The 27,562-nt window shown below is 43.4% G+C and overlaps 1 protein-coding gene across 3 annotated transcripts in view; it reads left to right on the top strand.

Annotated features, from left to right (window-relative positions):
* Nucleotides 1–24,913, top strand: part of OPHN1 (oligophrenin 1) — a 136,448-nt gene extending 111,535 nt beyond the window's left edge. For all 3 annotated transcript variants that reach the window (XM_082208531.1, XM_082208533.1, XM_082208532.1), the window contains 5 exons: nucleotides 9,354–9,668; nucleotides 15,700–15,826; nucleotides 18,337–18,387; nucleotides 20,890–20,942; nucleotides 21,822–24,913. In XM_082208531.1, coding sequence (XP_082064657.1) covers nucleotides 9,354–9,668; nucleotides 15,700–15,826; nucleotides 18,337–18,387; nucleotides 20,890–20,932 — 536 coding nt within the window. In that variant the 3' untranslated portion in view covers nucleotides 20,933–20,942; nucleotides 21,822–24,913. The remainder of the gene's footprint in view (nucleotides 1–9,353; nucleotides 9,669–15,699; nucleotides 15,827–18,336; nucleotides 18,388–20,889; nucleotides 20,943–21,821) is intronic.
* Nucleotides 24,914–27,562: the final 2,649 nt, after the last annotated feature.

Here is a 27,562-nt window from a genome sequence, read left to right on the forward strand (position 1 = left end):
AAAAACCAAACAATCTCCAATGGGTTTAGCCTATTAGTCTATTAACTGCAAGAAATTCCTGCTCCGAAACATAAGAACCTAAAAAGAGGCTGCTGCATCAGACCATTGGCCTATGTAGTCTAGCATCCTGTTCTCGCAGTGGCCAATCAGATGCCCCCTGGGAAAAGGATTTTGGCACAAAAGCACACTCCCCTCCTGACATTTCCAGCAGCTGGGATTCAGATGCGTTGCTGCTTCCAGCTGTGGAGGCAGATCATAGACATCATGGTTAGTAGCCTTTGATAGCTCTTTCTTTTCCTCCCTGGATTTCTGTAATATTCTTTTATAGCCATCCAAGTTGGTGGCCATCACTGGCTCCTTTGGGAGTGAGTAACTGTTACAGACTGGTTGAACACAGAGAGGATTGGGGAGAGAAGCAGCTGGGGAACCTCCAAGGAAAGAAGGCTCAGGGTTGGGGGATTGGTGGTGGGACGATGATGAGTGGTCAGGTGGAGAAGAGCGAGAAGACTGGGAGGAGTCCTTAGCTGAAGAGGTAGCGGGGCTTAGTGAGCCGGGAGAGTCTGTGGCAGAAGTAGGAGAGGAGGGAAGTCAAGTCAGAGATGAGTCTGGCTGCTGAAGAAGCATGGGCGCCTCCTCTTCCTATTGCAACAAGCTCCCCTCCCCACTGGTCTCCCAGAACCAAGAGAGGCATGAAGATAGCAGAGGCACAGTCTCTGTTTCATGGGAGCAAGACCTACTGAAGAATAGTTGCTGTGCTGATCCTGTTTTTGCTCATAAAGAGTTAGCTCCAACTTGGTTGGTGTGATTTACTGCTGGCTTGCTCCTGACAGTAACATAGTTTAACTGTGCTCCATGAAGAAGGGCTTTATTTTAGCTGTCCTGAATCTTCCAGCATTCAGTTTCTCCGGATGTCCATGAGTTTGCGTTATGAGAAGAGGGGAACTTCTCTCTACAAACTTCCATCATGCCACCTCTTACGTGCCTTTTCTCTAAAATGAAAAGCCCCAAGTGCTGCAAACTTTATTCATAGGGGAGTCGCTTCATCCCATTGATCATTTCAGCTGCCCTTTTCTAAATCAACATCAGGCTTGATCCCCTTAAGTCAATCCCAGCAACGCTTTGGATCCTGGCTGGGAAAACACTGGGAGGTGCCTCTCCCTTGCATCTTGCTGATTCCAAGCTCTCAGTTAAGTGTGCTTTGTCTAAGAATCAGTGGCTTTGCAGATCCAGAGGTGCAAAGTGATTCCATTCAGTAAATGGGTCCAAAGTGCCATGATGGCTTGTTAACAAGCACTGTGACTTCGTGCCACTGCGTGCGTCATGCAGAAACGATGGCTGGTGCTTCTGCTAAATCACTGATCAGTTTGCCACCCGGAGGGCAAACCACTGTGAGAGCCTAATTGGTCAGCAACCCAGGGAGATTCAGAGCAATAGAATGAGTCATATCCTGAAAAAGCACCAGTGGCCGCCCTATTGTCACAGATGGATGTGCACTTTGGGTCCCCCCTCCCACTTTTTTACATCATATGAAAGGTTTTGGAGGATCTTGGCAAGACCTTATCTCCCCACCAGAGTACTCCTATTATCTGCCAATTTTGCAAAGTGTATTGGTGGGGACGGATAAGGCGAGCTCATATTTTCTTCTCCCTTTTCTGAATTTTGTTTTTAACTTTGGTGCACCATCATGCCTGTTAAGGGAGCACTGGTTAATTCTTCTCCTTGTTATGTATTCAGTTGATCACCCAACCCTTCCTCCCAGAAGGGGAGCACAGTCCAGCAAAACATCAACAGCAGCAATAAATGCATTTTAAAAACAGTTGCAGACATTCCAAAAAACAATCACGTTCCATCAAGCCAGCAAGCAGCTCCAGGGTTTGCCAGGACACTGGTGCAGCCTGCTGACCTCTGTCCCACAAAATGTCATCGGCTGATCCCTTTTAGAACAAGGAGTCCCCATAACCTGCTGTCACCAAGCCCAAGTACATGCACATGAAATGACTTCATATTCTTACCCTTCTTTGGCCCTACCTCCCTTTTATGGTCCCCGCCCCCTCTGTTCCCTTTTTCCTATCTTTTTTCCCCAGGCTGGAATTCTCTCAGGACAGGGACCTTGCCCTCTGATATATTATGGAGTGCTTTGTGTAGGATCCAGGAGAGGTAAAAGAAAGTCCTCCCTCAAGTAGCATGGAGTTGGAACTATGGAACTCGCTGCCACAGGAGGTAGTGATGGCCACCAACTTGGATGGCTTTAAAAGAGGATTGGGCAAATTCATAGAGGAGGAGAGGGCTATTGATGGCTACTAGCCACATTGGCTATCCTCCGCCCTCCACAGTTTTTGCATGGACCTTTCTGCTTTCCCTTATCATTTCATAGCCAAGTGTGATTCATGTGCACTGTCGTTTTCACTAATCAGAAGTCAGCCCCCAACCCAACCATGGTTTGCAAACCAAACCATGGTTACAAAGTGTGGGTTAACACTGATAAATTTGGTTAACTGAAACACCAGTGAATATGAAATGTTGGTTGTTATACTTGGTCCCAAAACTGCATTATACTGGGTCAGGACATTGGCTCATGTTGTTCAGTATTTTTTTACGATGATCTGCAACAATGGCTCTCCATGACTTCAGGCAGGAGACTTCCCCAGCCCTACCTGGGAATGCCAGTGGGGATTGAACCCTAGAACATTCCACTTGCAAATCAGATGCTCTTCCATTGAGTGGGGGCAGGCCTTGGGTGGTGATGGCTACTCAAGCATGACATCTTAGCCTTCAGTCACAGAGTCCTGTGAATGTGGCAACAAAACTCCATTTGAGTTTTGCCATATGTTAAGAGGGGCCCAGCAGAAGGACCAATGTGGATGTTTGTGGAAACATCATCTATCTCAAAAAATAAAATAAAAATTTGATGGTACAATGACAGTGTTGCACCACATAGCTGAAAGCCAAGAACTAAAATGAGTAGGCAAAAATTACGTTATTGGAAAGGTTGATGAAGCACTTGGAGAATTCATTATTGCAGTTACTCACTATTTGAATGTGTATTAACAAAAGGCTCTTGTTAGCCACACAGTCAACAAAATTCTCATCGACTTCAGGTGGAGGAATAAAATCTTGCACATAGAAACCTAGCTTCTTGGAGAAGCTTTCTGGTTGAACACTCTTTTACAATAACACTGGCTTTCTGCACGTAGGAATTTTTGCAAGCAGTTTGAAGTTATTTAGTCCAGGAAGGACTGTCCCATGCAGTTTTGCTGAAGGAGTACATCTATTCCTTCATTGTCCTGCTTCCTATCCTATCTCCATGTAGTAATGACCGAGCATATGTATATTTATATGTTTTCTTTTCCTAAGAAAAGCCAAAGCTGTGATAAGCACATAAGAAAGGCCTGCTGGATCAGACCAATAACCCGGTGGCCAACCAAGAGAAACCCACAAGCAAGACGTGAGCACAAGAGCCCTCTCTCCTGCTGCTGCCGCTTCCAGCAACTGCTGTTCAGAAGCATTGCTACCTCCAACCATGGAGGCAGAGCATAACCCCCATCATGGCTAGTAGCCATCGATAGCCCTTTCCTCTGTGAATTTATCCAGTCCCCTTTTAAAGCCATTTAGCTTGGTTGCCATTGCTGCCTCTTGTGGGAGTGAGTTTTCCACACTCCTGTGGGAGTGAGTTCCATACTTTAACTATGCGCTGCATGCAGACGTACTTCTTTCTTCTCTGCCCCTGAACCTTCCCACATTCAGCTTTGTTGGATGCCCACGAGTTCCAGTGTGATACAGCCGTGGCCCAAACTACATAGAATTGTGCAGCTGTCACTTAACTTGCATCTCCTCCAGTGTTTCCCTGGTAACATTTAGCTAAAGATTATGTGTTATATGATGTCTTGGCACTCCAGTTCCCAAACTCGCTGCTCCCATTTCATAGACTGCTGGTTGCATTTTTGCTAAGCATTACCAGGGACACACTGTATGCAGCAGGCCAGAACGTGGTGACAGCCATTAATTCCTCCTGAAATACAATCTCTGAGCCATGGTGAAGGCACAAAGTTATATTCCCATGGAGCACACTTCATAAATAACTGAAGATTGTCAGCTGCGTAACTGAGAAATGATCTCCACATTGGAGAAAATCAGGCCCGACCAGGCTGAAACTTAATGCCACCTGTGAATTAAGGAGAAGAATCACATTGAAGGATAGCAATAGTGCTAGGAGCTTCTACGTGGAATGTTATAAGAACAGCCTGCTGAGGCAGTCCAGTGTCCCATCTAGTCCAACATCCTGTTCTCACAGGGGCCAACCAAGTGCCTGTGGGAAACCTGCAAACATCATTCAAGCACATGACAAACTCCCCTCCTGCAATTTCCAGCAACTGGGATTCAGAAGCATTACTGCCTCTGACTACAGAGGCAGAGCATAGTCATCATGGCTAATAGCAATTAATAACTTTCTCCTTCTCCACAATTTGCCCAGTCCACTTTTTAAAGCCATCTAGGTTGGTGGCCATCACTGCTTCTCTGTGGGAGCCAGTTCCATAGTATCACCATGCATTATTCTTCCTGAGCCTTCCAACATTCAGCTTTATGAGATGTCCACGAGATCTTGTGTTATGGTGGGGAGAGGGGCTTTTCCTTAACCACTTCCTCCACCCCATGCATTATTGTATAAACTTTTGTTATGTCTCTTCTTAGCCACCTTTTCTCTAAAAGAAAGTCCCCAATGCTGTAACATTTCCTCTTAGGGGGTTGCTTCATCCCCTTGTTCACTCCCCCCTTGTCACTGTGAGCTTGACTTTCTGGACTCAGTTGAGAACACATGGCCGTGATTTCCACCAGATGTTTTCTGCAACTTGGAAATGGCATGTGTCTATCTCTTAAGCTTGTTGGTAGGTAGGGCAACTTTTCTTCATCATGCGATGCACTCGAGACCCATGTGCTGCTGGGCCTTTATTTTGGTTTATAAACCACTTAGGTACTACATTATGTCAGAGACCCTCTTCCCCTTGATCTCTACCTCTGGTCCCTGTTCTCAGTTGATAATACCTCACTGTCTGTGCTGTGTGGTCAATGGAGAGGCCTTCAGGACAGTTAGACTATCCTATGTAACAAAAGAATGCTCACTCTTGTGGTGGAGGGGCTGTGATGCTTTAGGATCACAGTGTTGGGGCTGCCCTGTCATGCAACCATTTGGGGAAGTGGTCTTCCTCATAGGGGTCATTACCAGTCACCTAGCTCATATGAACCCTGCCTTAGCTGTGCTCTTCATCAGAAGGGACAATAACCAAAGTATCCAATGCAAGCTGCTGTCACCCTTGATTTTGGCTGCAGAACTTGAGGATCACTGAAAAGGGGTCTTTCCTCCTACAAAAGGCGGGTGACATAAGGCGGGGACCCGCTAGAAATCCCAGGCGGAGGAAGCCTGGGAACGTGGGGTTCGGCAGGGCACCAGAAGCGCCCCACCTACTCACTGGGAACCCCTTTTTGGGGCGCCGGATTGAAGCGGGATGAGCGGTGCGGTGCTGTGAACTGATTGCTACTTTCACGGAGTGAAGCCGCACAGCCATTGCCGGAGAGCGCTGACTTTTTCCTGTGGACAATTGGATTCAAAACAAGTACCCGTGAGTAGAAACGGAAAATTGGATCAAGAAATATCTTAATTTGGCATCGAAGCGGGAAGGTTCAAAACAGGAAGTCCGCCTTCCGCTTTTTGTATATAGACTAAAGCAAAAACCTCATAAGCTAAAGCCTGGAAAGCTGTCAAAAAAGTCTAAATTTCCTTCATTCAGAACTACTGAAACCCCCTTGGAAGCAGGAGAAAAGGGGGGGGGGATTTTGTTTAACCCCTGCAGGAGAGGGAGCGAGAAGGATGAGTTTCCACCGTCTCTAACCTAGGAACGGGGTGTCAGAGACAGAAATTGTAGGCTCATTGACTGTGAATGGAACATTTTGACAGATAGTTAAAGAGAAACAAGCTGATTCCAATGTTGCCTTTTGCATCTTAAAGAAACAAAATATCCGGAAAATATCTGAAAAACGAAAGTAATTTTCCTTTGTTGGACTTGCCTTTAAAAAAAATGGATACAAATAGAAATTGTCTCCTCTAGAGGGAGCTTGTTAAATTGTTGCAGCAGTATACTTGAGAACTCAACAGCTGTGAGATTAAGACCGTGGGAGCAGTCTTTTCTGACCTTGCCTAAAGATGAGCTGGGAGGAAGATTGGGTGCTTGCCTTATGCAAGACAAGTGCCCTGTTGGAACAGATGCATGAGAAGATGGACTTGATGAATGAAAAAATGGATTTGACTGTTGTGGCTAGTAACTGTGGACAAACAGGGAACATTGATACAGAAATTATTCAGGGACCATCATGAATCAGTACTGATTGGGCAAGAACAGAAGATAATGGAGGAGGACGCGGTTGCACCTCAAATAATACAAATGGAGAGACCCGAGGCCCTACAGGAGCATAAGCCGCTGTCATTGAAGATTGAAGTTGGAATGGGCCAGGGGGACTCTGGTGTTGAGGAGGTTCCTAACTTTGGAGAGACCTTGAAATATGTTTTTAAATATTTTTTGGATTTTATCGAGGACTGTGGGGAGTGGGACTTTGGGGAATGGGTGGGTTTGATGAAGGGAGATGGAGACAATTCTGGGATGGAACCCCCCAGAGAACTACTCCTTAATGAGAAAGGAAAGGAATTAAGAAAGAGACCAACAAAAGACAAGGAAAAGGGCAAGTATAAACAAGAAGAAGAAGAATTGCAGAAGGGACATGGAAGAGACTTAAGGGCCTCGGACATAAGACTTCCAGGTTGATGGACTAGATGGATTGGACAGTAAGGACTGACACGATCCGAGACCAGGAAGATGAGACGTTGGATGAAGATTGGAAGAAAATTTATAAAGGAAACTTTTTATTTAGGGAATTGGCTAAAAATTAATGAATATTAGGGAAAATGTTGGAATGAAACTATATGACTCTAGCAGAAATGATATCAGGAGTTATGTATATTTGAAAACTAAGATTTAAGCTTTAAGGTATTTTAGGGTAAGATAAGATTAAATAAATTAAGGCAGTTTGAATAACAGAATATGGGGAAAGATGGTAAGGATTTGCTGAGTTAATTATTAAGTTAAATTGTCAAGATAAATTTTTTAACAAAAATTGAGAAAGATGGAAAGAATTTACTGAAATAATTAAGTAAACTAGAATACAAAAAGGGAGGTGTGAGGAGGTCAATGAAACAAGCAAATGGAAGTTATAGATATGTAATTTGGGATCTATGTTGTTTTCTTTTTTCTTGTTTTCCATTTTTCTTTTTCTTTTATTTTTTGTTGTATTGTTGTTTCTTTTTTTCTTTCTCTTTCTATATATTACAGTGTTGTTTTTAATTTTTCTTTTTTCTTTATAACTTTGAAACTACTAATAAATTTTTTTTTAAAAAAAAAAGATGGGTGACATAGCAAAATGTGGGACACAGCATTGTCCATCCATTGGATGCAGCACAACTGCACTGTAGAAGGCAAAACAAAAGGGAGACAGGTTTGATAAATCGTGTGGCTTCCTTTTGTTGTGGGAAATCTCCCATGCCACCAAGTCCATTCTCCAGGTAGGACTTTGCAAATAAACAGAGACCAAAATCTATAAAGCAAAATGTCCCAGGAGAACGATATTTTATTTCCTCCTGATCCTCCCAAGGTAATTGGGTGGGTGCAGGGGGGAAGGGAGTCAAGAGATGCACATGGATTGTATCAAGATCATATATAGTTTTCCTGAACACTCTTAAGACAAGTAACTTTATATTTTGCTTCATTAAGAGTCTGCACAGTTATTATAAACTGCCCAGAGTGGCTGGGGAAACCTAGCCAGATGGGTGGTGTATAAATAATAAAATTATTATTATTACATTATGCATATACATTTATCAGAGATTACCTTCTTGACTTACCACTTAAAGAGACCCTTTTCCATTACCTCGACAGTAGTCTCAAGCACTTTTTCCATCTTACAGATGCCAGGTCACATGAACATTGGGTATTCCATACATCAGCCCTAGTCTTACTCAGACATAGACAGTGTTCCTTCACACTTTTATCACTATGTAAATGGTACAGCTATTTCTCCGAGAATTCCAGCCCTTCAGATATAGGAAGTGTATGAAATACATTGTGCTATGTTCATCTATGTAAAATTAAAGGAAATCATTTTTTTTTAAAAAATCCTTTTTTAAGGATTCTGTCAGCAGTATTCTAGAGCTCTGTCTCCTTGGTGATTTTTTTTAAAAAAGATTTTAAAGATTTTTTGAAAGGGGAAAGCCAATAAATAATAACCTTTCACTATCCCAAGCTCATCTCACAACAGAACTAGCAATATAGGCAATAAAAACAGACACTTCCAATTCTAAGCTTTCAGTGCCTATTGAAAAAAATTAAAAAAATTGCTCAGTAGCACCTTAGAGACCAACTAAGTTTGTTGTGGGTATAAGCTTTCGTGTGCATGCACACTTCATCAGATTGCATGCATACTTCTTCTGGGTCACAGCATTCCTAGCAAAATATAACGTGTGATAAAATAAATAATGCAGAAAAGGGACCCAAATGGATTTCTTGAAGGCCGAAGCTTGTTTACACATCATCAGAACACAAAGTTCCAAGACAATGTTCTCTGTTACACTTTGTTCTTGCCCGTATGAATTTCTGGTGGAATCAATTAAATGAGTTTAGCATTCTAATTAAGATACATAATATATATTTGCCTTTCGCCTGTTGTGGAATTTATTGCTCTTGTATTGTAATCCTGAAAAACAACAGGCACACAATGTGAATACAGCACAGTGACACTCAACATAGGAAGCTACCCTATACTGAGTCAGGCCATTGGGTGCACCTCAGTCAGTGTTGTCTACGCTGACTGGCAGCACCACCTTTGGTTTTAAGTTGGTGGTGGGATGTGTCTCTCCCAGCCTACCTTGGAGATGCCACTTGGGACGCAACCTGTGGCCTTTTGCATTTGAAGTAGGCGCTCTGCCACTGGGCTACAGCTCATCCACTAAAAATAAAGTAATAGTCCAGTCTTCATGGTTCTGAGTCAAGGGCTGATTTGCATAGTCAGACCAATAGGCCCATCCTGCTCAGCGTTGTCTACACTGACTGGCAGCAGCTATCCAGGATTTATGCCCTACCTGGCAATGCCATTGGGGTTGAAACCTGGGAGCTTCTGCTTGCAAGGCATATGCTCTTCCACTGAGCTATGACCGCTCCCTCAAGAGATCACATGCCGATACATTGCTTTCGTCTGTCGAAACAAATCCTTTAAACAAGTTGAATAAATGTGGTTATTTTCTGGGTCCCCTTTAGCAGAGGATGGCTGCTTCCACACCCCCAACGGCACAATGCTTCCTGGCTGCACAGAGGCCCCCAGGCCACTCCAGCGCAGCAGACTGCCGTTGCAGAGGCCAGGGGAGGCTGATACCAGGAGGCCCAGCGCAGAAAGCAGGTCGGAGCAGTGTGCAGATGTGGATGTGGGGAGACTGGTCTCCAGGCTCCAGGACAGCGGGCAGAAGCTCCCCAGCAAAGCGGCGAATGGCGTCATGCCTGTGACGGAGTCTGTGAAGGCCTCCACACTGCATGCTAAGAGGCCTGCTCCCAGACTAGGGCCAGGCTGCAAGGAAGGTGAGTCCACGTGTTCTTTGTCACCTGTCATCTTCTTCCACTGCAGAAGTGAATGTACCTGCCTGAATAGGAAACACACACACACACACACACACACACACACACACACACACACACACACTAGCCTAAAGGGCACCATCCATTAGTCATAGCTCTTGCAGCCCAGCTCATCCTTTTGGGATGCTGAACATAGTGCTTAACTAGCTGGCTACAACTGTTGACCAGACAAAGGTGCTGGTTTGGTGAGCTTGCTCTCATACCCTTCACAGATACAGGAACCCAAGGGTTATAAGGAACTCAGGGCATAATGCCAGCTGTCACACCCCCAACATCAAATGGAATTAAACTGTTGTAGTAAGTTGCTAGAGGAGCATGTTCTGCAGTTGCAATCAGGGCTTGACAGGTCATGCTGTTTATCATCTCTTACTGAATTCACATGGAATCGAAGTCCCTTCCATCCAGTTTCCGCATTAAGCTAATATTTATTTGAAAATAGGAGAAGTGCAATTGTGTTCTGTTCTGCATGTTAGTCCAAGAGGTGCAAATTAGATTAAAAATACAGGCGAAATGAAATGATCTCCTTAGCTGCAAGGTCTGTGAGATTTGGTGTTACAGGTAATTCACGACTCAACATAATTGCACTGTTATAATTATGTTATGTTAATGACACAGTATGCTTTTTTTTAAAAAAAAAAACTGGTTAGAGCCCACATCACTTTTGTGTTGCCTTACATGGTGGGGGATTGTTGACTTTTTGTGCAAGTGTATTTTTTTCTGGTAAAAGAAAGAGTTCTCAATGGAGACATGATTATTAGCATTTTTGCTTTCAAGTGGAACAGTGCTTAATAACTTGCACCATATATTTTATTGGTACGTCTTCCTGGTTGGTATACTGAATCCTGATAGCTCCTTCCTTGCAGGGTTTAAAAGACACCTGCCAGGGGTTCTTCAGCTGTGATTTCTGCATTGCAGGGGGTTGCAGTGGATGACCCTGGGAGGTCCATTTCAACTCTACATTCCTATTATTCTATGATACAGTGTGATTTTTCTTTTGATGGAAGGTTAAGAAGCAGGATTGTGGCCTGTATATTACAAGTTGTTCTTGCTTGTTAAGAACTGAAGAGGAGCCAAACCACTGTCCCACTATGAACTTTCTCTCTCAAAAGTTCCCAGGTGACATTTTGAGCTGGGACTCCCTTTGACATACGAAGCCTCACACACAGTCTTCTTAAGTTTACTCAGTATTTCTCAAACCTGTGCTGGAAATTCAGCACACTGGTTTCCATTTCATCCTTTTATTTCTAAAATTTTAAATTGAGTTGTTTTTTTCCAAGTAAACAAAAATTACACGGTAACAAGCAAGATGCATAGGACAGGACTTAACTATGAATTTAGTTCATAGGGGAAAAAAGAGGAAATCCAGACAATCATGAAGGAAGTATATTAACAGCAATATGAAAAGCCAACAAAGATAGTACGTCCATTTTAAGCTAGGGTTCAAAAATTGTTTAGGTATAATTCTAGAAAGTAAGTGGGGCTGATCCCTGTTGTCCAAAACATTTAACAAATGGAGACCAAGTAACTGAGAAGGTTGTTTTAGATATACAGGATGTAAATGCATCAATGAATAAGAAGCAGCTGCCATTCTTTGCTTCAAATTATTATTATAGCATGGAAGTAAAGCAGTCTCAAAAGTAAACAAGTGTGATCATAGTTAAGCTTTCCTGATCTTTGCCCTCACTTAAAAATTGACCAAGCAAATAAAGTTTCAGTTAGTTTTGCTTATTCATCTGCTTAATGATTTTTCTACCAATTTACAGCATCCAGACCTCCTGAACTTGCAAAGCAGGATGTGATGAATATGGTGCTGGAAAATCTGGGGTTCATTTAACTGAAATCTATTTTTTTGTTTACAAATCTCAGCTTCAAAAAGTCTTGCAACTTCCAAATCCGGAAGTGAATTATTCAACATCTGCCCTTTCAGTTCTTGTGCTAGTGACAACACCTTAGATTATATACCTGTTTAAAATTTCAAAATGTTCTTCTTGCATTGGATAAATTTTTAATTTCTCTTCTGGTGCAGGTCTCATGCCCTCACCCTTCAGAATGGTGGTCAGGAGCAGCTAGGGGTTCTTTAATTTGTTTTGGCAATGTGGAAGTTCTTGGATAACCCCAGCTTCCCTGACTCTGCTGGGGCATAAAAGAGGCAGTGAGATATTTAAAATCCTCAGCACACACTGCCTCTGAGCTGTTGGTGGCAGAAGGGAGAGTGGGGAAGATATTTTAGGCAATCTGCATGCACTGATTTTTCTAATATGCTTAAGGTGTAGAACTATGTGTTTTTAAACAACACACAAACAAAAACCACCACTTTTGGGCTGCATTTGTGCACAGTTCTAATCCAGTGTTTAGTGAAAAGGTAAAGAACCTGTAGCCCTACATTAAAAAATAATAATTAAAAAATACACTTTCCACTTTCCAGTCCTCAGGTATGATCTTATGAACAAGTCATATGTTTTTGTTAGAAGATCACCAGTTTCACAGAACTCTCAGGTTGATGCCATTTGTCCCCAGAGATTTGTCAGTTTTTAATCTGTCAACAAGGTTTAAAAATTCCGTCTCTTGTCATCACTGTTGGCATCAGTTCCTCAGACTCCCTTCCTGTGAAATTTTGTTCAGGTGCAGGAATGGCCCCTACATCTTCCACACAGAAGACAGATGCAAAGATTGCTTCTGTGCAATCTCCTTTGAGACGTAGCAGCCTGGAGAAGGTCACTGTTATAAACTGATGTCATCTTTAAACCTTGAAGATTGAGGTTGTACCTATTCTCAATCCAGACAGACTGAAGGATGACTTAAAAGTTTGGGGCCATTCCTCTTGCTAGTCAAACCAATCATGTTTAGCATTATCTTGCTGTATTGCTCTCTGCAGGTCACACATGGATTTAGATGAAATCATAATCAGTTTTTTTCATCTTTCATTTGTTTTGCTTACAAAAGCACATCAGAAGAGTCTGCTGGATCAGGCCAGCAGCCCATTTAGCCCAGGATCCCATTTTCACAGTGGCTAAACAGTTAGTTGCCTGTGGGGAAACCAGCAAGCAAGACCCAAAAGCAAGAGCAACACTGTCCCCTCCAGTTGTGGAGGCAGAGGATAGCCATCCTGGCCATTGCTAGCCCTCTCCTCCATGAATTTGCCTAATCCTCTTTTAAAGCCATCTAAGTTGTTGCCCATCACGGCCTCCTGTGGAAGCGAGTTCCATAGTTTAACTTGCCCTGCATGCACTGCATGTCATTTCTTTTATGTGTCCTGCATCCTCCAAACTTCAGCTTCATTGGGTGGCTATGAGTTCTAGTCTTATGAGGGAGGGAAATAAAGTTTCCTCTCTCCACTTTCTCCAGCCCATGCATAACTTCATAAACTTCTGTATCATCTCACCTCTCCCTTGCCTTTTCTCCAAACTAAAAAGCCCCAAACAATGCAGCCTTTCTTCCTAGGGGAGTCTCTCCACCCCCTTGATCGTTATGGTTGCACCTTTTCCGAAGCTTTTCCAACTCTACAATTTCCTTTTTGAGGTGAGGTGACCCGAACAATGTAGAGTACTCCAAATGCGGCCACACCATAGATGTTGTATAATGGCATTAGGATAATGCGCCAGCTAATAACATCGGGCCCTCATGATGGGGTGAGCTGTAACTCAAACCAAATAGATGTTTAATTTCCATTTCTGTAAACGTTCATGAGATTCCTGCATTGCAAGAGTTTGAACTAGACAAGCCTTTGAGTCCCTTCCAGCACTACAGTTCTGTGATTCTCTGTGTGCTTTGGGACCGTTTTATGTCATCCTTTTGTGTAAGAAATGATGTCTCGTTCGTAAACGAATACCAGTTCACACTGCATCATAAACTAGACATGGGATCTTGTCTCTTTTCAAGCTTGAGGATAAACCACTTCAAGTGTCCGTTTAAGATGTCCCCTTTTGAAGTCTTCCCTTGTTTGTTGAGTTGAGTTCCCTTGTCAGCTGATGAACTGCCTTGTGAAGTTTGATGTCCGATTAATCCAATTGAACTTCCATTAAATGTGCAACAGCTTCATAGATATTAGAAAAGCCCAGTTGTTGTTTTTCAAAATGCTGCTGTGCTTAGTGAAGACAATGATTTATTAACCTACTTTAACTTTAGATCTGCCAGTTGGAACAAGGGATGGTCAGTAGACGTCGATAATGAAACAAACTAGTTTTTCATAGAATTGTAGAGTTGGGAGGGATGCTAAGAGTCATCTCGTCCAAACAATGCAGGAATCACAGCTAAAGAATCTTTTTAAGCATCCAACCTCTGCTTAAAAACCCCCAGTGGGGAGTCTACCACCTTCTGAGGGAGTTTGTTCCACAGCTGAACAGCTCTTACCATAACAAAATACTTTCTGATGACCTTCATTATTGTAGTATGAATTCATTGGTACTGATCCTCCCCTCTGGAGCAGCAGAAAACAAGCTGGCTCCATGGGACAACCCTTCAGATATTTGAAAGTGGTTCTCGTATCTCCTCTCAAGTCTCCTCTTCTTCAGGCTAAACATACCCAAGTCCTTCAACTGTCCCTCATCAGGCTTGGATTCCAGACCCTTGATCATCTTGGTCACCCTCCTCTGTACACCTTCCAGCTTGTCAAAATCTTTCTTAAATTGTGATGCCCAGAACAGACCCCACGTGGAGTCTGACCAAGGCAGAATAGAGCAATGCAACACTTCCATTGATCTTGACTTTTTAATCAAGATGTACAGTTGTACCTTGGTTTTCGAACAGCTTAGTTCTGGAACGTTTTGGCTCTTGAGCGCCACAAACCCGGAAGTGACTGTTCCAGTTTGTGAACTATTTTTGGAAGCCGAACGTCCAATGGGGCTTCCACGGCTTCTGATTGGCTGCAGGAGCTTTTGACAGCCAATCAGAAGCCACACTTTGGTTTCCGAATGTTTTGGAAGTCGAACGGACTTCCGGAATGGTTTCCGTTCGACTTCCAAGGTACGACTGTACTTTGTGCCAGAGTTTTTCTCATAAGGAGGATGGAGAAGGGGAAGCATTTTCAACAGGATTGTGATGGCATGTAGCCAGTAATTACAAAGAAAGATATTGCATGCCAAATGTTGCAGACTTCATTATGGGTCTTGGCCATCTATGAGTGGGACAATTTGTACAAAACAACACAATAGTTTATAACAGGATTCTGTAATAGTGTTATGCTTTTTTGTTTCCTAATTAGAAACTTGCTCAGGTTATTGAAATGAATGCAAACTTGTCCATTATGTAGAGCAGAGCTTTCCGATTTTTTCATGTTGGTGACCCACTTTTTAGGCATGCATCATTTTGCAACACAGTAGTTCAGTTTTGCATCATTTGTGACACAATCATTCAGTTTTCCTAGCAAACCGGAGGTTAAGCTAGCCCCTTTCCAGCCCTGGGAAAAGCGTGGGGAGCGTTTGCATGACACACCTACACACTGCAGCCGCCACACTAAAGTGTTGTGACACACAGTTTGGAAAGCTCTGGTGTAGAGGCTTAAATGAACCAGTCCATACTTTGAATCTGTACTGTGTTTTGCATTTCCATTCCTAGGACTATTGCCACATCCCAGCTTGGAAACTTGGATGATTCAGCTAAACTCTACAGTAACTTCATTTGTTAATGAATTAATTGATTGATTGACTTCATGAAATTTATATACCGCTTGATTGTAGAAAACCAGAAAGAAAGAAGCAGTGAGGTTATTAGTAAAAGCAAAACATTTAAAAAAATTAAACCAGTAATAAACTAAAAACACATCCATCTTCTAAATATCTGGATAGGCTTGTCTGAACAAGAATGCTTTTAGCAGATGCCAAAAAAGAGTACATTGAAGGCTCTTGTCTGATATCAGTAGGCAGGGAGTTCTGAAGTGTGGGTGCCTCCACACTAAAAGATTGATTTCTTACAAATGTGGATTGAGCATCATTATTCCCTTTCATTATTAACAGTGCTTTGTTACTTTCCCACTCAGGTGAATACGAAGGCTTTGCTAAAGCACGATCACCTGGAGAGAAGCCGGTGATAACACGTCCTCCAGTGAGACCCCCGGACCCTCCATGCAAAGCCCCGGCGGCTCATAAGGCAGAGGCTGCCTCTGTGTGAGTAGCAAAGCAAGACACGTTGAAGGAGATAAATGGCCTGGCAGGATGCTCCAGAAGGCATAGGGGGAGACCCAAAGAGGTTGGCCCGAAAGATGGGCTAATCTGTGGAGGGTGAACAGGGATTTATTTTTTATTAATTTTTAGGAATAACAAAGCAAAAGTATCAGGATATCCTCACAAACCTTCCTGGTATAAACCTCAGGCTTCCTTTCCTCCTTACTGGTGTACAGTTGCATCATATTTGCAATTTCAACCACATATGGTTGAGGGCCGGCTTTTTGAAATTGTGCAAGTTGGGTCTTCTTGTGGTTACCTGGAGCATAAAGGGCTTTAAATCTCTCCACTTTGCTTGGGGGGGGGTGAGGCCTGCTCACTGCATGAGCTGTGGGAGTACCGGGGTTTCTCTCTCCCCCCTCACTTTGCTAGATGTGGGATACCTCCAAGGGTTTGGGTATACATGATTTTCCTGTGCACATGGAACCCTTGGAACTGAACCCCCACATAAATTGCAATTGTACTGCAAGTCGAGCAGTTAATGTACGTAGCAACTGGCCACTGTGCAAATTCACCTGACCTCATGGAAGAGGGAGTTATGCACATTTTCCAGTCAATATGCATAATCTTTGCATTTGGAGAAAAATGTACATATATTGACTGGATTTTGTACATCCTCCAGTTGCTATGCATAAACTCCCAGCAGGCATGCTGATCAGAGAGTGTAGAAATGCACGTACTGATTTAGATGTTGGGGATTATGTGTAGTGGCTGGAGAACATACAAAATTCAGTTGATACATTCCCTAAGGCCTTTTGGAGAGTGTGTCTACAGAGCAGGAAATGTGCAAAATTCCCTCTTCCTGGAAGAATTATTTCCATGTTCTTCATGAGGCCTAGTGAATGTGCATGGTGGTTAGTTATGTATATTAACCACTGAACTTACATTCCCCTGAGCATTTCCTAAGTTACCCGTAAATGCAACATAAATTATACCGGGCTCTTGGTTCTTGGATCACCCTATTCTTAGTTTAGTAAGAAAAGCAAACTAAAACCTTTCTCAGAAATAGCTCTGAAAGAAAATTATATACAGACATTATAAGTACATACGTATACAGTTGCCACTCAAGAAAGGTGCAGTGGGTTTGGCAGTTAACCTTGCTGTAACGTGTCCTGGGGGGAGATGTTCCAAAGAGTGAATAATCTGCCATTCCTTGTGGGAGGTTGAGGAATGATGTTGACAGCTGTCTGACTAGCACATCGCCTTCTGCTTCTGCATTTACGCTGCCTCTCTGACTGTAACACAAGTTACATGCTTTGCAAACTGCAAATCAAGGCAAAGATGGTTTGCAAACTGATACCTATTGTTCCGTTTCAGTCTCTCTGCGTGTCAGTGGTAGACCTGCGAATGCCCTGAGGGTCCTTGGTGTGTGCATTCTGCATGTGTCCTTTGCACATATGTCACATAGCCATAAAGCTAGGCAGCACATTCTTCCTGCCCTACACTCAGGGAGCATGCACACACATCTATTAGGGTTGCCATATGTCCTCTTTTTCCAGGACATGTCCTCTTTTTCATGGGTTGCCTTAGCAATCCATAGTTAAAAGTTGAAGTCTGCAAACATGTCCTCTTTTTTGCTCTTCAAAATATGGCAACCCTAGATCTGTGCCTTGGCATTCCAGATTCTGCACCAAGGAAAACAATTCACCATAAACATGTGTATCAATAGAGCATATTTTTTTTGCTAGTTCTGTGGAGGAGTGTGACTTTGCAGGGGCTTCTACTAACGTCATCCCCAAGGGCCTTTAATCTTATTTGACTACCCAACAAGCTTCCCACACTTTGGCAAGTATCACCCACCCATTTTTCAAGTAGATCTTTGCAGGCATCAGGCTAGAAGCCTGCCCTTATTCAAAAATAATATTGGAAAAACAGGCTTACAACAAGCTGACCTGCACACTCCTCTCCACTTTGTGTGCTCCTATGGACTTTGAGAGTGCATCTAAATCCGCCTCTTTTCACTCAAAGGTAATTTTTTGCTGGTTTTCAGGTGAGTCCTTGAAATAATAGCCTTCCTCTCCCAGGATTAGATGAAAGAAGCATTTTTTTTTTAAGGATATGGGAGGGATATTGAAAGCTATTTGATAGTAGAAGGAACTCCTTCAGGAAATGGTAGCTTTTGGAAGTTTTAAAGCAGAGTTTGGATGGCCATCAGTCATGGATGCCTTAGTTGAGATTCCTGCATTGCAGGGGGCTGGACTAGATGGCACTTGTGTTCCATTCCAACTCTACAATTCTATGATTCTATTAGTGGCCCCATTTTCTTCCATGTGGAGAGGCCACTCAAGCTCAGTAGTATTAGTGGAGACTGTATTGTCCAATCATGGTTCTTCCCTGACCTTTCCCATTTACCTAACAACTTAACTTGGGAGTGTTTGCCTAAAGATCTGTTGCTTCATTGTGCAAAATGAAATGAAATGAAAATGAATGTTCTGTGCTGGTTCCTTTTGCAGGGTGGCCTCCAGGACAAAGTTTTTTGAGACAGCTTCCTTCAGGAGAGGGAGGTAAGGCAGTTCATTCAGACTTGTTATAGGTAACATCCCATCACAGAGTGGTGCAGAGGCAGTGTGGCAAAGTGGTTATAGTGTCGGACTAGGGACCTGGGAGACCAGAGCTCAGAATCCCTACTGTGTCATGAATCTCACTTGGGTGACCTTGGACCAGCTGTTGCCTCTCTCAGCCTAACCTACCTTTAAATGGGGAAGGGGAGAACCACATATGCCACCTTGAGTTCCTTGGAGTACAGGTGGGATCTAAGTGAAATAAATAAATAAATAAATAAATGGAACTTGTATAATATTTTGAGAGCAAGTGTGGTGTAAAGTTTTCTATTCTTAAAGTTCGGAATAGAGTAGTTGCTTTAGAAGAGGGTAATCAGGCATCCGAACAACATGACCAGTCCAACGAAGTTGGTGTTGAAGAATCATTGCTTCAACACTGGTGGTCTTTGCTTCTTCCAGTACACTGGCATTAGTTTGTCTGTCTTCCCAAGTGATACATAAAAATTTTCGCAGACACAGTTGACAGAATCTTTTGAGGAGTTGGAGATGGCGTTTGTAAGTGCTCCCATGTTTCACAAGCATATAGTAAAGTTGGTAGTACAATAGCTTTGTAAACAAGCATTTTGGTTTCCCTGCAAATGTCCCGGTCCTCTAACACTCTGCACTTTGATCAAGATTTTGGCATTGATGTTGGCCCTTGTGGAAAGACAACTGCCCAGGTAGGGAAAGTGATTGAAAGGGAGAAACAAGCTAAGAGGAAGACCTGTTTGGCAAATCCTCTCACCGTGATCAACTCCTGCCCTGAAGCCTATGTCCCCACTGTGAAAGGATGTGTGGATCCAGTATTTGCCTCCACAGTCACTTACAGACTCACTGCTAAGACTGTGTTCATGGAAGACAATCTTACTCAGCTACGAGTGATCGCTAAAGAAGAAGCATAAAGATTAGTGTGTCAGAATAGGGCTTGGGAGACACCAGAGTTTGAATCCCCCACTTGGCCGTGAAACTCATTTGGGTGACTCTGAGCCAATCATTCACTTTCAGGGATGCTGTGAAGAACAAATGGGTAAGTGAGACCCTATGTACGTCACCTTGCACTCCTTCAGGAAAGATGGGATATAATTGTAATAAATAAGAATAAATTATGCAAGAAACAGCTTAAGGCAAGTTAGAATCACAGAATTAAAGTGGGTCCTAGTAATAGACACCTCAAGAGCCCGAGAGTCTGTTGGTGCCAAGCACAGCAGATGTTGGGGTTGCTTCAGGGTTCCATGTTCTGGCTTGCCAGACGGAGCAGCTGCCAAATGAGGTAGCATATACTCTGATTTAGGCGGCATCCACACAGCAGTTTATTCCATTTTCACGACTCTTCGCTAACTGTTAATTTCCACATTACCCTTGAGCTTTTGCACAGCACAAAGGCCACTTATTTATAAGAAACATTGGAATGCTGCTTTGTCATAAATAAGCAGTATACAGCAATAAAAACATAAAAGTTGTTTTTTGTTTTTTTTAAGTTAGAAACGGAGAACAGTTAATCACAGTAGAAGGATACATTTTTACTGGCCCACAGAACAGAAACGTTTTTGGCAGCTGTTTAAACGTTGGCACAGAAGGTGCCCACTGAATCTCCAGTAGCAGAGAGTTCCAGAGGACTCGGCCGATGATACTAAAGGCTCGGTTTCTCATAGTCGTGAAATGAGCCTCACCAATTCAGGAAATAAGCAGTCATGCTGCTGCAGACAGTCTCAGTGACTGAGCTGGGATATTATAACGGTTCAGGCACTCTGTGAGGGCATACCCTGGACTTCTGAAAATATAGCAGAATTAGCAAGAGTTAGTGATCATTCCCATGTTATTTGCACACTTATTTTTCCTGGAAGCAAATAATGTGGAAATAAGCATTAAACTTTTGCTAAATTCTGCTATATTTTATGTCCTGCGAAAGCTCCAGTATAATACAGAAATTAACACTTAGCGGTGTAGTAATGAAAACTACAAAATAAACCACTGTGTGGATGCAGCCTTAAAGTCACCAATGGTGCAACGGTGCCACTCTGCTATCCTATCTTCACTGTGCTGTTCTAACTTTCTTTTGCACCAGCCGATGGGATTTAGTTCTGTCTCCTTCACTTGCCCTGCCTCCTAGCTGGCCTTACCCAAGGTTTAGGGTTACATTGTGAGTGAACAAGTTTTAGTTTATTTATTTGCTTGAGAATCAGGGGTTGTGTAGGGGTTAGAGTGTCGGACTGGGACCTGGGAGACAAGGGTTCGAATCTCTGCTCAGCCATGAAGCTCACTGGGTGACCTTGGGGTCTGGTCACTATATATCTCTTAGCCTAACCTACCTCACAGGGTTGTTGTGTGGATAAATTGGGAGAGAGGAGAACTATGCATGCCATCTGGAGCACCTGGTGTAGAAAAGGTGGGATACAAAGGCAAATAATGCTTGCTTGCTTGCTTGCTTACTCACTCACTCACTCACTTCCATTCTTCCCTTTGCAGCTCTTCATCACCACAAGGCAGACTCCCCAGTGATGAGACCTGAAGGATTAATGGTAAGCTGGGGTTGGGGGGCTTAGAAAAAGCAGGCAATTGTTCAGTGGAATCCTGAGTTCTAGGGGTATTTGTAGGTATGGTGATTCCCTCTCAGCTGCGCCCTGAAGTGGTACAGTCCCAGCATGCCCACATCGGGGTCTGTGTGCAGCAATCCTTTTGAGTCCATGGGCACCACAGTCATCTAGGGAGACTCTCCCGGCACCATTACTGCAGTGCCACCTTCAGATGCCAGGTGAAAACATTCCTTTTTAACCAGGTCTCTGGCTTTTAATGGTCTAGGGTCTTTTAGAGTGGGTTTGATTTTTCGATTTTTCTCAGTCCATTCAGACATAGTAGGAGATATGCACACACACACCCCACCACAATTTTTTAGCTGTTATGATCTTACCATTATAAACTTAAACACTATTTCCCATCCTTTCCTGGTTATGTTCTGATACAAGTGACAGAATCTTGCAATAATGCCTTCATCCAAATGGGAGAGAAATATTTCCCTCCTGGTTTTAATATATGTATATATTTGACCTTTATTATCAGCTGCTTTGAGTTGCCAGTGGCTTAAAAAAAAAAAGAGTGGTGAATAAATTTAATAATATGAAAAATGCTTTCCTCTGGCCTAATTTCAGTGGAGAGAGGGGCAGTGTGTGGTTTTTTTTGCGGGGGGGGGGGGGAACCATGGAAGACCTCTTTGAGGCAGGTACTCCCACAGCCAGCACACTGGCAAGCCCCTTGCTGCATTGCATGACATTCTTGGTGGTGTTCATAGATTCCTCAAATTGTAGAGGTGGAAGGGATTCCAATCCCCTGCAGTGCAGAAATCAGTTACATTGTTATGCTTTGATTGATGCAGTTTGTGTTCTCTCCCTGCCCCCCTCTAGACTTGTATGTCTGATCCTGGCTGGTTCCAGAGAGATTTGCCACAGCCCCTCCTCTAATTCTCCATCTCCTGGTTCGTGAGTCAGCTCTTATTCCAGGATTTCATCGTTGAAGCATACCGTTCTGAATAGTTTCCTAAGAGAACAAATCCATCTTGCCATCGGTTTCCGAAAGTAGCTCCTTCTTTCCTGCTTCCTCCATGTTTCTACTGTTGCCTGTATCCAAGAACACTTGTTTGTTTCCCTTTGGGATGTTTGGGAGAAGTTGGAATGCCATGGCTGGCCAAGGAAGAGAGTTGGTGGGGGGGTGCACGCAAACAGTTTTATCCACCCTGTTCCACATCCCTTTAATATGGCATGGTGGACCCACACCAAGATTTATGTACAGGGCTTTGGGGGAGCACCAGCTTTTAGCGCACTGGCTGTCTTAAGACAAATCACTCTGTGCAATGTGGGGGATGGGGTGTGGGGAGATGGACACTCCTTTCTAAATCCTTTTGAAGAATGCGAAGACATTTCCAAGTGGGGGTTCTCCCCCACAGCAAAGCACTGAAGAATGAACCTTTTGATTTTTTGCAGTGGAACAGAGAGCAATTTTGGCGGATATGCTGCCTCTGCATCCTCTGCTTGGCCTCTCCAGGTGGAAAGCAGCCCTCTGCCATTGTGCACTGGAAGGAGACAGGACCATCCTGTACGGTTTTCATTCCACCCTGGAGCAGACGAAAGCCTATTTTTTTTGGGGGGGGACCCCTTCACCTCCTGCCTGAGGCACTTATACACATGGTGACTTCATCATCAACGTGCCTCTCTAACTCTGGTCTACTGGGGAGGAGGTAGAGGTACTTTCAACATTTCAGCAGAGATGTTCATTTTCCTAGTTCTTGGAATGCACGGTGGTTCTCCATCCTATGTCTTGTGTTTCTCAGGAGTGTGGCCAAAAGCACTCCTTCGGATTCTGTGGCTTTGAAGAACTGGCTTCCCATCACAACACACACAGGTTTCTGAGGACCAAAGCACAAAGCATCAAGGCAGACCAAGCAACACCTTTTTTGTTTGTTTGTTTAAATAATAATCCAAACTCAGTTTATATTGAATGTTAGAATCTTTACCGATTCACATGTCTCCTGTAAAAATATATATAAAAACCACTCTTTGGCTTCGCTTTCTTCCTGAAAACAAAATAAAAACACCCTGGGCATTCAAATATTGCCGACAATTCTGCCTTTTTTCCCAAACACAGACTTTTGGAGGGCTAGAAGGATCTTCAAAATGTGGTTGAAGGTCACAGCAGCAAGAAAGCTGTCCGGAGGGTGGCAACATAAGAACGGGCCTTCTCTGCAGTGGCTCCCCATTTGTGCAATGCTCTCCCCAGGGAAGTTTGCCTGGCGCCTTCATTATACAGCTTTCGGCGCCAGGCAAAAACGTTCCTTTTTAAGCAGGCTTTTGGTTGATTTGATTGACATCCTATGCCCTTTTAAAATGTGGTTCTTTTTTGGGGGGGGTGTTATTGGGTTGTTTTTACTTTGATTATATATATATTGTGGTTTTATATTTTGATTTTGTTCTGTGAATTGCCCTGAGACTTAGGGCAGTATATTAACTAGCTAACTGCTGTAAATAACTAACTGCGGGCAGAAGAAATTAACATGCAAAGTAGAAAGGTTTCCATCCCAATCCGGTTGCTGCACACAATCTCTGCATGGGTACAATTCAGCTACTTCTCCTTCATCAGCTTTACCAAAGCCTTAAACTAGTAGGAAGCAGGGAGGGGCCTTCTAAGCAGCAGGAACACTTTGTATTCAAGATAGACAGGCAGAACCTTTTACAAACACGCCGTCCTAAATGGGAAGGGCCAACACCACAGCAGGAACCCCGTTTTAAATTCTCAAGGAACCCTGACAAACCCACCAGTAGCCCATGCTGCCAGCTAGTCAAGGAACACCGGGAACATGAGAGAATATGCTTACGGTATGCATGAAACTGGGTTTTTCGTTTTTCAAGAGAATGTAAGCAGAGCTGCTGTAGAAGTGGAAACAGGATCCAAGGATGTCCAGAGGTTTAGGGTGGGAGGGAGCCTATATCTGCCCTGCAGGGCCAACACTTAATACAGGGTATGGCCCTCCAGGCTCCAAGCAGCACTGATGTCTACAATCCTGCTTTGTAAGCAGAATGCTAAGCTCAGAGGCATAAAGAATTTTTGAGTTTGTTCCGTGTCCATACACACACATGTTTAGTCAGTGGTTAAAACTAAACATGGCGATGCATGGTCATTCTGATGTTCATGCTGTCCTCCTACTCAAGACGCTCAGAAGTTTCTGTCCAAGTAACAGCAAGTCTGTTAATATAATTGTAGATAGATCTAGTGAAGGTAGAAAATATCCACTCACCGGGCCCAGTGGTGGGTGAGGTTTGTGGCCTGGCATGCTGCTCCGCTGGCCATTGTTCTGCCCACCCCCTTGGTCACCACAGAGCTTTCTAGGTTCCCGTAAAGTTGTGGCCATTTTAATCCCAAGTATGTTGTCATGCGTTTTCCTTTATCTGAGACCTGGCTCCCAAAGAGCAGGGGGACTGCGCCTGGGCACGCAATCTGCATGCCCCCCTTCTCCTGGAGAAGTGTTAAGTCCTCGAGGTTGTAGTGACCAAAGAAGAAAGCATGGCGTTATCAAGCCAATTTCAGTATTCTGAGTCCATGATTCCAAACAATCAATGGATTGTGCAGGTGTCCCATGTCCTGATCCAGTGGCAGCTAGGGGGAAATGTGGAAGATGCACCAGATAGCAGCAGTTGACATACAACATGTGCTTTATTGTATTCTAGCTCTTGTGGTCATTTTCTCCGCAAAAGGTCCCGGGGGGTGGGGTGGGAGTTGAGCACCATCATGTGATGTGAAATTGGTACATTTTTCACCAGGCCTCCATTCATCATAAGCTAAAAGATGTCCAGCAATTCCACACACTATTTTTGTGAAATTTAAGGCACTTAAGGTATCTTCCACCTGTTGTGTGGGGTTGTTGTTTTTGTTTTTGTTTTGGTCTTGTAAAGTGATTAGTTGCAATGATTTTAGTGATGTTAATAAAGTTAATAAAGAAGGAAAATCCTTGTCTGTGTGTTCTGTTAAGTTGCAATCATTTTTTGTTGTCAGAATTTTATATGCTCATTGAGCGAAATGGCCTTCCCCAACCTTGTGTCCTCCAGGTGTTGGGCTATGACTCCCATGACCCTTGACTGCTGGCCATGCTGGCTGGGGCTGATGGATACTAACAACATCTGGCGGGCCACCGACTCCTCATCCATTCTCTACTGAAAAACAACCTTTATCCCAGTAACTTTTCCTTCACCCCTGAGAGTATCAGTTACAGATAGGTTGGTCTGCCATAGTCAAAATAAAAAAGTTCCTTCCAGTAGCACCTTAAAGACCAACTAAGTTAGTTCTTGGAATGAGCTTTCGTGTGCATGCACACGAAAGCTCATACCAAGAACTTAGTTGGTCTTTAAGGTGCTACTGGAAAGAACTTTTTTACCCTGAGAGTATGTTTCGCTTTGCCTCCTAAAATCTCTACCTGGCATGACTGTCTCTGATCAGTACCATCCACATGTTTCCTGGCCATCAGCAGTGATGATTCCAGAGCCTTGAGATCCAGCTCGAAGTTGTGGTGCTCATTCTCAAGCAAATAATTGCTGTTCCTATTTGCTTAAACCTGTTCATGTCTTCTTTCTCCCCTTAAATGTCTCTTGAGATATGGGGGGGGGGGGGCGCAAATATTTTGTCTTTGGCTATCACATGGTCAAAACAACAGCAGCAGCACTTTAGTTGGTTGATCACATGAGTTTTAATTGATCTATCTCAGAATGGTGGAGTTGGGGGTCATCCAGTCCAAATCCCCACAATGCAGGAATCGAGGCTGAAGAATCAAGAGTTGATTAAATTGGTATACAGTTGAATAAAACCATGGCTTTGACATGGGAGATTACAATTCACAGCTGGTACATGTCTAATTATTTTTCAGATCTATAAACTGTTTCACAACCAGAGGCAAAGCAGTGTACACAGTAAGATAAAATACAAATATATATTCCCAATAAACAAAAAACAACAAAAGCTTTCCCACCATTATGCAGTAAAATTCCAAATGAAATGACTGGGTCACGCTTCAAGGAAAGCCTTTCTTAATACAACGATGATGGTGATAGTGATGATGTTCAATAACGGGTCAGCAACCTTTTTCAGCAGGGGGCTAGTCCACTGTCCCTCAGACCTTGTGGAGGTCCGGACTATATTTTGTGGGCTGGAAATGAATTAATTCCTATGCCCCACAAATAACCCAGAGATGCATTTTAAATAAAAGGACACATTCTACTCATGTAAAAACACGCTGATTCCCGGACCATCTGTGGGCCGGATTGAGTAGGCGATTGGGCTGGATCCAGCCCCTGGGCCTTAGTTTGCCTACCCATGTTCAATAACATTATTTCCAACCCACCCACACCTTTGTGCAATGCTGTGTTTCTTTTTCCAGTACAGTGTTCTCTTTAGGACACTTGTTAACTTATCAATAAGAATTATGTCCCATATCTATTGCATCCATGCTTCAAAAAGGTTTGTATTATGTGTTCTCCAGTAGCTGGCTATAATAAATTCAGCAGCTGTTAACAGGAGAGCAATAATATATTTCCTAGACAAACAGTTTGCCTAACAATAACCGTACTTCATCCAGCCCTCATTTTACCAGTTTCTCTGCAAGAATATCCTGGGGGAGTTTGTCAAAATGGATAAAATAAAAGGGATGAACATTATTCAGTGATGCTGGCTCATCAAACTCGGTCATTTACAACTCTGCCTCCTCCTGCTTGCCCCCTTGCTTCTTAGCGCGCGCACACACACACACACATGGTAATCCCACTACCCCCAGGGTGAGCAATCGCTCAGTTTGGGAACCCCTGGTTTGCATGACACTGCTGGGATGGGTCATCCAATGCTTTGGAGAGCAAAGTTATCAATACAAAACTGATACACAACTTCATCCTTCCTTTCTATCATATTCTAAGGAGGTAGTTGAAATTCTAATTCAGTATGGGCACTGTGACTGGATAGATGTGGAATAATGTGATGTAGTCTGTGCAACAAATTCATGGAGGAGAGTAAGGTTACTGATGGCTGCTCTGTTCTGCCTCATTGCTGAGACAGGAATGCTTCTGAATACCAGCTGCTGGAAATCGCAGAAGGAGAGAGTTGTTCTTGTGTTTGAATCCTGCGTTTGGGCTTTCCTTTGGGGGCATCAGGTCAGCCACTGGGAGAACAGGATGCTGGACTTGATGGGCCATTGGCCTCTGATCCAGCAGAGCTCTTCTTATGTACTTCAGGAGAGTTGGAGCTAACTTGGGTCATGATTTGCAGTGTTTTGAAACAAGCCTTCCCCTCTTGGGCTGTTTAACACATGGCACCTGTCAATTTTTTTATTTTTATTTTTTTAAAAGAGCTCAAAGTGTTTCTTCCTTGCACAGCCATAAACCTGCCTCTTGAGAGCTGGGATAACAGGCTTTGACTGTCGTTCCTTGCACTTAAAACAGATGAAGACAAATCCTTGTAGAGATGGACCTGGCTCATGCCAAAGGCGGGGGGACCCCCCCTTCCCTTCACCCCCCGCAGCCCTGTCTATGTTTTTTGCCACCACATTCATGTACAATCTGGTTTATAGTAGGTGCAGAGTTGGATTGTTAACAATGTTTGTATGTAGAGCTCGTGT

The sequence above is a fragment of the Podarcis vaucheri genome (genome assembly GCF_965113315.1).
Source record: "Podarcis vaucheri genome assembly, chromosome: Z".
In the NCBI taxonomy this organism is placed as follows: Eukaryota; Metazoa; Chordata; class Lepidosauria; order Squamata; family Lacertidae; genus Podarcis; species Podarcis vaucheri.